The 12,145-nt window shown below is 37.5% G+C and overlaps 1 protein-coding gene across 10 annotated transcripts in view; it reads right to left on the bottom strand.

Annotated features, from left to right (window-relative positions):
• Positions 1-515: 515 nt before the first annotated feature.
• Positions 516-12,145, bottom strand: part of ANKRD31 (ankyrin repeat domain 31) — a 75,650-nt gene continuing 64,020 nt past the window's right edge. For 8 of the 10 annotated variants that reach the window (XM_080373308.1, XM_080373309.1, XM_080373312.1 and 5 more), the window contains 2 exons: positions 11,943-12,140; positions 516-2,058 (listed from right to left, as the gene is read on the bottom strand). In XM_080373308.1, coding sequence (XP_080229434.1) covers positions 1,907-2,058; positions 11,943-12,140 — 350 coding nt within the window. In that variant the 3' untranslated portion in view covers positions 516-1,906. The remainder of the gene's footprint in view (positions 2,059-11,942; positions 12,141-12,145) is intronic. The other 2 variants (XR_013925138.1, XR_013925139.1) reach the window with 1 other exon arrangement.

The following is a 12,145-nucleotide window of genomic DNA, read 5'->3' as shown; positions in this document are numbered from 1 at the left end:
AGCAGAAGGTTTATTACTGTGCTGCAATTAGGATCCCTGATAGCTGTGATAATGGCTTATGTTTTCATGCAAAAGTACAATTCGAGAGCATAAATTTAAACAGAGAAAGCAGAACACCCTGCTTTGTATGTAGCTATATATATACTGTATATAGTATAGCTTTTTGCCATCTCTTTATGGATCTTTAAGACAAAGATTCCAGTAGGAAGAACAGGGAAATTTCATTTCTAAGGTTTGGGAAGCAGAATCCTCCATTTGTTAGTCATACTAAAACATACGTTGTCAAGCTAACACCTTTCTCAAGATTCTTCTATACAATATAAACATTGAAAAAAAAAAATGTGGTAGTTTATTTTTACATATACCGTCAGTAAGAGACAGTGGTTTTCAAGTAACGCTTGGCACTTTTACCTCTTTGCCCAGCTTGAATCAATCAGATTTTTGTCACTGTTTCTTAGGATTGCCTTAGGCCATGTAATCATATTAACAAAATGGACTAGAAGCACTGTCAAATCTTCCCAGTTTTTATACATTAACTTTATTAGACATCTTGTAACAAAGAAAAAAATGTCAAACATGTAAGTAACTCAGTAGTCATTTTAACAACCAAAAGGCTTTCACTTGTCAAAGTGTAGTGTTTGAATGAACATTTCCTTTAAACAAATAGGCCTTCAGGTTTGTTCTGCTGCTGCAGCTTGTGAGACCACGCTGCTGTCTTCCTGTGTGGGAAAGCAACCTTTACAAAATACCTGTCGCTCAGTAGCTTTTAACTTTTTTGATTTCCAGGTAGTTGTATTTCTTTATCTGTACAGCCCATCAGGCTGTGATCGCTCATGCATACTGGGGCACAGCATTAGCTCTCTGCACATCAGACCCCACTCTCCTCCACAGAACAACTTCCATTTAAGACACTAATCAGATCTCTGCAGAACAGCTCTTTGCACTCCAAACAGCTAGCTGAGGCCGTTACGTATCAACAGGATGTATTTCTCATCCCATTTGCTGCAGTCAGGAGTAGCACATGCTATTATTTATTTCATCTCTTCTTCTAATCCAGAAAATGAAAGAGTGAGAATGCCATTTGAATACAGATATGACTGAGTGACAGTCAGATGTGTTCTAAATATGCTACCGAGGCAGATTCACACATTGTAAAATTAAAACAAACAGAAATTGTCCAGAGATCGGGGTGAATATCTAAGATGTTGTTAGATGGAAAAATTTGTGTTCTGCCGACAGGCTAACTGTATTTCCTGCCATATGCCAGCACATTTTCTGCCCATCAGAAAGACTTGGCTGGAACATGAATGAAATTTCCCCCGAGCACTTCCAATGACAAAATTCCCTCTTTTAACCTCTCCCAGCACCTGCCCCCTTCTCAAATGTTTGTATATATCCACAGCACATAAAGCAAAGCTGCTGGTGATTTTCAAAGCTGCCCATCTTGATTTTTCACCTAACAGCTTATTTTACTACACAAACGTGCAGCCTTTCTGACAGCACATGCTCAGGCAGAGCAGTTCCAGGTTAGGGGTGGGAAGTGACTATCAGTGTTGATACCCACCTCGTTCTGTGCAGCCCCATCAAGCATGGGCAGCCACGGAAATCAGTGGAATTTCATACAATGTTATTAACCTAGAATATAATTCACAATGAGCACCAATGTGTAACAGCCCTCATCTACTTCCCCATTTCTTAATCTTACAGCACAAAATTCAATATTGACAGTTAACTTCACCTGCTACGAAGTACTACCCTGTTCCTCATCTGCTCAGTCTTGCAGTCCATTTCAAGTGCTGGGCAAATGACTTATCAAAATGACAGTAACAAAGCCCTTGGTTCTAGAAGCTCACATGTTTACTTTTAAACGATTATAAAGAAAAAAATGTTAGCACTCAGGAAGTCTTTAGAATCCAAAATCTTCACATCCTTTGTAGAAATTCCAGTGCTTTTCCATTACAGAGCATGGTAGAAACTCCTCTTTACGTACCATTACTATCTCACGGAACTGAAGAACATGTGACAGACCTTCCACTGAGTTGAACTGGACAGAAGAGCCTGTTGAAAATGATTACAGAGTGTGTGTCAGGGTGATGGAAAGCAATCACTGACACTATTATGTACAGTGCTGTTCACAGCTCATTAGAACCAATTAAGTGTTAGCAATCCCTAGGAATCTGTAATGTGTCCTAGGAATCTTGTAGCACAACACCTCAGCCATCTTATTGGTATCTCTCATTTGCAGTCAGACTTCAGGGAGACAAGGGTGGTACGGCACTTTGTAATACTCAGGGTGAGAAATCAACTGTCCCGACCATTTCCAACTATACCGCAGGAAAATGCAGTTGTAAAGCATTGCTTGAATTTCACGTATTACATCCACAAAGGTGTAAGTTTAGTGTACTTCCCAAAATTAAGGAATCCCTCTCAACAGGGAATGCCCTTCCTACAGTCCTGAAAGGACTATATAAAAAGGGAGGCATACACCTGTCTACAAGAAATTCCAGGACTGAACAATAGGCATTTCCAGTATTTAATTTTCTGCTGGACTGAAGCAATTATTGCAGTGCATAAACTTAAGGCACTTCTGTACCTCAGTGCAAGATAAGCTGAAATTTCAGTTTTCACTGTTAAAATCAGTAACAAAGTAACACTGTCAAGATCCAGCAGTAAGAAATGTTACAAGTAATTTTCTCCATAATCGTACAGACTCCAAAAACACTTGGAACTGTAGTTTTCAGAGTTCCTCACTTCTGTTCAACTTTTGTCTGCACTTTCTCCCTTCAGCTCCCTTGCACAAAATACCAGAGCTGCTGAGCTGCCACAGCCAGCCCAACACAGAAACTGCCAGTGAGGGCAGAACTGTCACCGGTAGCAGGTGTTATCAAGAGAGGGAGGGCTGTCATGGAAGTAGGCATGGCCTCTGTTTAAAACATAAACAAAAAAAACCCAACAGACAAGCCACCAACAAAAAACCAGCATTCAGATACTGTTCAAATGTCTTAAGAAGCAAAACAGGATAGGCATTTCAGGATGATTAGATCAGTCACGATAAATACTTGCCAAAATGCAGAGGAAACATGCTTGAGGTGACCCCAGTTAGTCATTTAGCTTGCACTTACTTCTGGGCTACCACGTGCCACCCCAAGAATTTCCCTTTCTCCATTACCACAGTTTTCCAGTTGTGTCACCTACACTGATCCCCAAATTCAAAACATATTCACTGAACTGACAACATCGGTAGGTCCCAATGCTAAAACAATCAGTGTATCTTGTGGGTATTACACCTTTTAATTCCATGTTTCAGTGAGGGTTTCCCTGCCATTTCCTGATTTCCAGGAGCTCACCACCCAAAGCAGTGAAGTGTGAAATTGCTATTAGAAGCAACAGGTCTTGTTCATAAATGCAAATACAGAGTCTTGTGCGTAAGGATGTATGTTGCTCTACACCCATCACACCCGCAGCAAAACTGACCAGTGAGAACACAACTGCATTCGGTGTCTTACACCCTCAGTGCATCTTCAGTATGCTTGTGCCATAACACGGTGCATAATGGAACAAAAAGCATGATCTGATGTTTAGAGTATACTTAAGTGTCTTGGAGTACAGCAGAGATGGGCAGGCTGAATACAGTCCCACCAAAGAAACTACATCACAATGCTCCTCACACGACTACAAAGCAGTAGTCAGTCACGCCAAAAGTCAGCTTACAGACTTACCTAGAAGTGATGTTTCAAAAGGCTTAAACAGGAATGCTTGTATGGGAAGTCACAAAATAGTTTTAAGGACACTTTCAAGTAAAAATTATCTTAAATGTCAGTATGGTAATTTTTTTAATAAAATAAACTGGCAGAAATTGAGCTGAAATATTGTAATTAATACTGCATCTACAGTGACATCACAGGCATGACTTCAACCTGTTTTGATTTGTTGAAAAAAACTTTTTCATTCTGAAATGTCCACATTTTGTATGCAAATACAGCAAAATTTCTTGACAAAGCCTGAAGTTCATTTAACATCCCATTTTGAGAGATCATAATTGGAGAAAAGACCTTCCTTTCTTTGTAAATGCTCCTCTCAGCACCCTCACTGCAATATTCTAACTTATTTACTAAAAATTCTCAACTCAAATTTGAAAGTGCAATAAAGACATGACCAAATAAATCTATTGAAATAACTTTTTTCAGCAGTTGACAGTTTTCTTTGTTGTTTGCTTTGAGTCAAATTAATGTTTTACCTCTTGGATTAAGATTTTGTAGATGAAATACTAGCATTCGACCATAAATACAACTTTACCTGAGTGACTATTTAAAATCTCTATTCTCTCTAATCTTTGCTTTTCAGTAACTTTAGGTAACAGTCAACAGTTAGCAAAAGCACAGTAATTTATACATCCCACAGCTGTCTTCCTCAGTTTTGACATCAGTGTTTGACATTGAAGTTTCTACATCCACAGACAATCATTTTTCCCCCCAGTAGGGATGGATCAGTATTTGAACATTTAGTCCTTGTGTTTCTTCCCCCATATTCTGACACAGCCAACTAATGTCCTTCCCATTTCCATTTTTCTTTCTCAGTTCTTTTTCCCTTTTCTATCACCCTTTGCTTACTATTATTTTTAATCTTTCAATACCCACTTTGATGTTTCCTTTCTCCCTTTTGCTGTCTGTTAACTGTCATGCCCTTCCAAAAGACTGACAGCTTATGGGCTGTAAGCTGGGCAGAAAGGCTCCCATACAGCTATCCAAAACTCATCTTAGTGCCTCTGGTACAGAAGAAAGCTTAATAAGGTGAGACACACAAGCAGCATCTTTTTCTGCTTTCCAGCCTTTGCTGTCCTGTTAGGAGCTCTCGATTTTCTGCCATCTTCATGAATTACAAGACAAAGTATCAATCAGTATCAATATCAGATCAAACATTTTCCCCCTAAATCTGGGGAAAACACGTCATCTCTTGGTACTTTTCCCATCCTGCTCGCCAATAGCTTTTCTGTCTCTGTTGGCACCTACTTTAGCCTTACAGTTTTGAAGCCATTCTAAATGTGTTTCAACCTGTGTTTCCATTTTATTACAGCTTTACAAGACCTTGTCTCTGGCTGCTAAGAACCTGAAAACTGTGTTTAAGGAGGATTCCCCTTAATGGTGCAACTATTAAAATGTCAGACCAGAATCTCCAGTTGTATAAAGGTTAGTCACCAAAGATTGCAACTTCTGTGCAGAGTCACCACTTTCTGATCATTAAAACAGACCCTGAAAGATCAGTTCTGAAAAATGTCTATCCCACCAATATTCTCCTTATTTTTCCCGAACAAGAAAAGTGCTGGGACTACCCAGAGATATGGTTAAGCATTTTATATTACTTGTGTAAATTATCTGTAAAAGGATATAAAATGCTCTTGCAGTCTGAGCAATGCATTTGAGTCAACTTACAGGTATCAGTAAATACAGTTTCAATACTTCTGTAAAACACATAATGATTATTAACACATCTGATCTGCAGAATCTGTGGCACAGTCACAGATTTATTCTTCTTTATAAATATAAGTTTATTCTTCTCACTCAAATGGACCTGGCTTAGTGCAGGTCATCTAGCCATGAACTACAGATGTGTAAGCAAAGAAAAGTCTAAAAGCAACACTTAAAGGTGACAGCATTTGATCTAGAGTGCCACAAGAGAGTATTTAAAATAAAAATATGTCTTGAGAGCTTTCAAGTTTCTTGGACCTTATCCACACTTCTCTCAAGAACCTAGAAGCAGAGAAGACCAGTCACAATCCAGGAATCCCAATAGGTAGTGTCCATTCAGACCAAGTAAGGCCTTGGAAATGACACCCAGTGCCTCATATAAACAATGATTTTGATATTCTGATGCTTTAAAAGCTCCTAACTGAACTGAGGCACATTAGCTCTGCCCATGACAGAGGTAATTTTGAAAACAACTTTTATTTCAGCTGATCAACACCTGGCATCTTGGAAAAAGTGATATCTGTGGACAGATTATCATTGTAAGACTAGATCTTTCTCTTACAAAATAAAAATGCTTTCCTGGTAATTTATTTTAATTTTTTTTCCCCCCTCAAAATGCCTTTGCTTTTCTCCAGGTCTCCCCAGTTCTTAACTCACTTCACATGATCTAGATCTTAATTATATTTTCCTCCTGTGAATGCTGAAGTCTAAGATCTCTACCTTTACAAATCAGTCAGAAAGGAGTGATCTTTTGCTAACCATCAGACATACCATGCCAGTCAGACAACTGAAGTTAAGGTGTCCATCCCCTAAAAGATACAGGCCAGCAGGGATTTTGGCTGATTGCTTTGTGATTCTCTGTGCCCACCCCCATCTTCATTTTGAAAGTACTTTTCCCCCAAGAATTAATACATCAAGTGATCCTAAATTATGCATGTTGCATTTTTTGCATTGGTAGTTATGACCCCTTGAAAAAAATCGAAGGTTATTTATAACATCTTATGAAATAAATAAATCGTTTCAGTTTGGAAGCTACCTAATGGACTACAATGACCAGATACTTCATAGCACAGCTATAATAGTGCCAGAAGCACTTAGAACACCTGACAGTACCTTAGCCTATAGTTCTTTCCTTCACGTATCAGACACCATGGATCATCCATTGGTTCAGTTCATCATTTGTGTATAACTAGATTTTGTATAGCAATAATGTGGAACTTAATTCTTTCACAATTCATTATTCTATTCTGTTGCTTCTAGAGAAAATGTTAGATTTGCGAAACTAATATTTCTTCCTCCACTCAATAAAGATTAGTATTCCTCGGAAGTTCATTCTTTCTTTTTGTTCTCCAGTGAGACTGGCAAAAACAATGTCAGAAAGCTGGGGGTGGGGAAGTAGGTATCTTGACTCATTCTTCCTTGAAAGCATTTATTCACAGTGGCCTTCCTTGCTACACTCTGTTACAATCTCCATGGAAAAAGGACTTGCAGGTATGATTAAAGACCAAGAATTCATATTTTTTATTCTAAAGCATCAGTTTCAAGATTTATGCTGGAATTCTTTATTTTACATTTAACGGGGCTGAAAGTATCGTTCTTACAACACAGACCTGAAGATGTTACACTTTTTTGAGATATACAATTAATAGCAAATCTTTCTGTTTCTAAACATCTTAAAAATATACGATATTAATAATACTTTATAGCTTTCCTGCAAGCATTGCCTAGATAAGTGGTATAAATAACAACATATTATTCCCCATTAAAACTTTTGCCTACATCATAATCTTATAGTAACTGGTTTTTCTCCTCTCCTAGATATATTGGGTGTAGGCCTGTTAGTAACAAATACTTCATACGACAGGATACATTCTGATTTATTATTCTTTGGGGTTCTTGGATTGGTGTATTAAGATATTGTTAAGTGTTTTATTTAGCAATATGGGGAACTCAAAACCTCCAATCTATTACATAAATCCATCAATGTTACAATAACCTACCAGGGAAATGAGAACAACTTCAATCTCAGCGGCTCTTACCTTCTTTAGTATAACTGTAACATGGCTTTTTCCTCAAAAGGTGAGAGAAGTACGATTGAAATATATGCAAATACCAACTGCCAAATGTATACAGCCTACCATAAAACAATCTATGTTCAAGACTGAATTTATAAAGAAATAAAATATAAGTACATTTAAAACAAAACATAGTGGCTGATTCCATTTTCCTCACACAAGTATTTTTATACAGCTGTCCAGATGGCCTTTCAATTTCTCAATTGAGTCAATCACTCTAAATATCAAATTACCGAGTTCGAGTTCAACAACAACGAATGCATACACTAGTAGCCTTTATTAAAAGGCTCTAAGATTGATTTAAAACTATTCACAGGAGGCTATTTCTTGGTATGACTAGCAGGGAGTAGGTTCCTACCATATGTTTCTTTCTTTTAAAACTTATTCTTTTGAGTTATTATTGTATACTTAACTATATAATCATTCACTTTTATACCCATTTGGAAGGAAAAAACTTGGCTCTCTAAAAGTATTTCTAACCATTTTGGAAAACCTGAATTTAACATGTCAAGATAGTGGATAAGAAGCAGTCCCAGGGGCAACGCTGGGTAATTAAAAACAGAGCACTTCACAATTATTGCAGTTTACAGCACACTGAGATGCAGACTGGAGGAAGCAGAAGACACAGTATAAACCAAGTTTCAGCTCAGGTCAGAACAGCTATTTGACGGAAGAAGCAATAGCTCATGTTCTTCATGCACTGGCAAAATCTACAGGAGCTGTGATTCATTCAGTGGGCTTTATGTACAGCCTCAGGACAACTTCTAGAGCCTTCTCCTAGGCTATTATTATGTGATGATTTAAGATTGAATTGTTTTGTTTAGAAGCTTTGTCCCAACTTTGTTAAAAGTCACTCCTGGAAAAAAATAAGATTTAAGAGTGATATAATCTCAGTGCTCGCCAGGTAAGATCATCAGCTACTCTCCCAAATGCTTTCATTTGACATTACCAGACTGTGGTGTCACAAAGGTCTGTCTTCTCTGTTTCAGGCAAAGCAGTAGCTGAATGCGCTGCCTCTTCAAGCTTGCTGTTCATCACATTGCCTTTCGTTTACTGCTTTCATAAGTACGATAAGAAAAGATAGATGTGTTCTAGGAAAATTACCTACAACAGTTCTGTTTGTCTTAGTCTTCTCTCAGTCTCCATGGGACCACCCAAGCAGATGAAAATGTGACAGTGTGGCTGATGAATTAAGAGGATGGGTCAGTTATCAACAGATTTCTTTTATGACTTGTTTTGCAAAGTAAAAAAGCCAGAAAGGCAGTATTTAAAACTCTTGACAAGAAATCAGTTTAGTTACTTTTAGCCAGGCTTGTTAAGGAAACAAGGTTTCTGTATGCAACAAAAAGTCAATGGTTGCAAGTTTTAATAAGCAAGATTTCCACTAGATAAATGGGGAAAAAAATTCACCATGAGCATGGTTAAGCACCCAAATATGCTGTACAGACATGTTGTGGATTGTCCATCCTCAAAGATATTCATAATTTAACTGGACAAGGCAGTGAGCCACCTATCTAACTTGGAAGCTAGTCCTACTTCAAACAGGGGGTTGGACTAAAGACCTCCAGAGGCCCCACCTAACCTACGTTAGTCTATGGTTCTGTGCAATCACACCATCCCCTAGTTACTTTTGAAGTGATTTGCCAGTTTCAGAAAAACCTGATGGACAGGTAAGAAATGCAGACATTAAATTCTTAGAATCAGCTTCCATGGCATGTAGCCCTTGAAAGCCACTGCTTTTTCCTTTTTTTTTTGCCTCTTTTTTTTTTTTTTTTTCTTTCTTTTTCTTTCTACCCCCCCTTTTTTGCCTCATAAAAAGTGAGGGTTTGGGGGTCTTTCTGGCCACATAGTTCAGCTCTGAGTCAGTCATGCAACATTCTATCTTCTGTCTTACTGACAAATAAGAGCAGGTTGAGAATTTTGGAAAGGAAGAGCGTGCAGATGGAAGAAGCCTACATTTCAGTCATGGTATGCAAAGTTACTGGAAAATACACCTTTGTAAATTCTTCTACAAGAACTATGTGCTTCTTTGTAAAGTATGTACCTAAAGCAAATGCCTAGAATTGTAAAGTATTGGTAAATACTTTCTAATATTTTGTCTGCAAGCCTTAAAGAGGAGAAAACAGTTTAATATCTGCACCTTGACATCTCTCTGAAATGGAAAAACATTAGGATAGATGTTTTGTCTACAATCTCACTCTGCTTCCAAAGTACAAAATACAAAGAATACACAGTTCATCTCCCTGTCATCTACAGTCATATAATGGGAACATCGTATAGTTGGTGAATATTCTGCTATAGGTAAATTGGAAAACACATGTATTAGATGCTAGGATTTTGGTTTTGGAGTTGGATTTTTTTGTGGTTTGTTTGCTTTTTTTTTTAAACACTTCCAAGTGCTTCTCCTCTTCCATATTATTATCATCATTATTGATGGTGATGATGAGTCACTGCTTAAAAAATACACAATCCAAAAAATTCAAATACCCAGAATCAAGCTCCTTTAAGTCATGCCATTTTGTTAAAAACAAACAACACCAAAAATATAAACTTGGGGTTCTCAGTTTACATCTTGATTTTTCTATTACTAAATTATATTCATCACCTTTTCCAGCTTTCCTCTAAAAACATGAAGATAAGAATAGTAGAGTTTTCCGCTGAAAAGGTTTCTGACATAAATCATCTGAGCCTAAGCAGAATCTGGGGCTCTGAACTGGAGTACTATGCAGCACAAAATATATTGCAAACATATTGAAAACTTTGAAGATAATTTCTTTGCATTACAACTACATGGAGCTTTAAACGTATTGCAGGAAAAATACACTACAATAGGCTAGATTTGTTGTTTGGACTAATACCAAAGTAATACCTTCAACTGGTTCAAAGATACACAGTGACCCCTCTTTGGAGGAGTCTACAATTTAAAGTCTAATGGAAGCTTCCTGCAAATACATACATGTGACATTTACTAGTTGCTCAATTTTACACCTCCCTATGAGGTACTGAAATACTTAATAGCTTTGTTTGGTTCTACTGGAGCAATTAATTTGGGTTTAAATATTCTCCTGCCAAATCAGCAGTTTCAGCATTGCAACTTTGGACTCGTGCACAAGACATGATAAGACTGACTAGCAAGAAAACTGAATTAACTACCCTTCCATCATTTTCTAGGACTAGTGAAGCCCAGAAAGTAAACTAGTTAAAAGCCAACTTATATAGATGAACTTTACATTAAGAATTTATTTACCATGAAGTAAAGCAGCAGTGGCATCATGTATCTGACTGGTTCTTTGGAAACGTAGAGGGCAAATAGAGGGCCAACAAATAGACCAAATCCATTTATGGGCTATGGGGCTTCTCAGGGCACTTCTAAAGCTCCATTTAAGAGACCCAATTAAATACTCATGCTGAGACACTTGTTTTTAAAGGAATTTCATTCTTAACTAGGAACTTGCTTTTCACAGTTTGCTTTCAAAAATACTTTTGGTCAGACTATGAAAACCAAAAAGCTTCTGCACAGAACTGAATGCAAATGATTTGGGTTCTATAAGCTAGATGTGGAAACTGGTCTGGTGCTTAAATCTTTCTAAAAGTTATACTGCATGTTAAGTAGTTTCTTCCTTCAGTTAGCAGAGTAATTGTAGTAGGTATAAGCAAAAATGTAAATACGGAACATTTCTGTAAATTTCCAATTTATTAATTTTTATTCTACTATGAATCTTTAATTTTGCATAACCCCCACTCTCTGTTAGTGGTTACCTTTGCTACAAACACTCTTGCTGTAACAGTTCCTACACAGGATTGAGCACTCAAATAGAGTGGCAAGGACCATACATGCTACAAGACCATTATCTTGTTAAGCAGAACTAGTATCAATACTATTGTATGAATATTATGCATAAAGTCTAATGTGCAATCAACATAAAAATGTAATATTGAAAACACAAAGTTACAGGCTCAGTCAGCTCCACAGAGATCAGAGCATCTTCAGGAACATTTCTGCTTTTCCTTTTAAATTAGATTACATGAGATTATTCAGCAATGCTTTTGTATCGTATTTCTCCAGCTAAATCCAGAAGCCATTTGTCTATGCTGTCATTTTGTGGAGATACTTAACCTAGTACTTAACATTATATGGAGTTACTTTGTTAACTATATCAAAATAACAAAATGTTTCTAATTTGGATACAGGACAGCTGAACATAATGAGCTCTGAAAAACTTCCATTATTGGGTCATTTAGACCAATCCAACCCATCAGCAGAGTCACCACTTTCCCCCAGGACTCTTTCCCTCTCACACACAAGTCAATTCCATACCACCTACTTTTTTTTCCCTTTTGTATCTCTTGTATAGCCCTTGCACCAATCATTAGGTTTTTAGGCAGTTCAAAAAAATCTTACTCTTAAATCCCTTGGTAACATCTGCTCCTCTTTCAGCACATGGCAATGTTTTCACAACTTCTGTTTGTGGCAAGGATGGAGTTTTTGGTTGTATGTGGCTCAGATCAAAGCTCCCAAGATGCTGCGCAATGGAGACAGGACCAGGACTCTGATGGTGCTGGTTATGGTTGCTGGGGTCCCTTGTGGTAAAATTATTTCCTGAG

Source organism: Falco punctatus (genome assembly GCF_963210335.1).
Source record: "Falco punctatus genome assembly, chromosome: Z".
NCBI lineage: Eukaryota > Metazoa > Chordata > Aves > Falconiformes > Falconidae > Falco > Falco punctatus.
The sequence above is the reverse complement of the archived record's forward strand: the minus strand, read 5'-3'. Positions and strand labels throughout refer to the sequence as shown.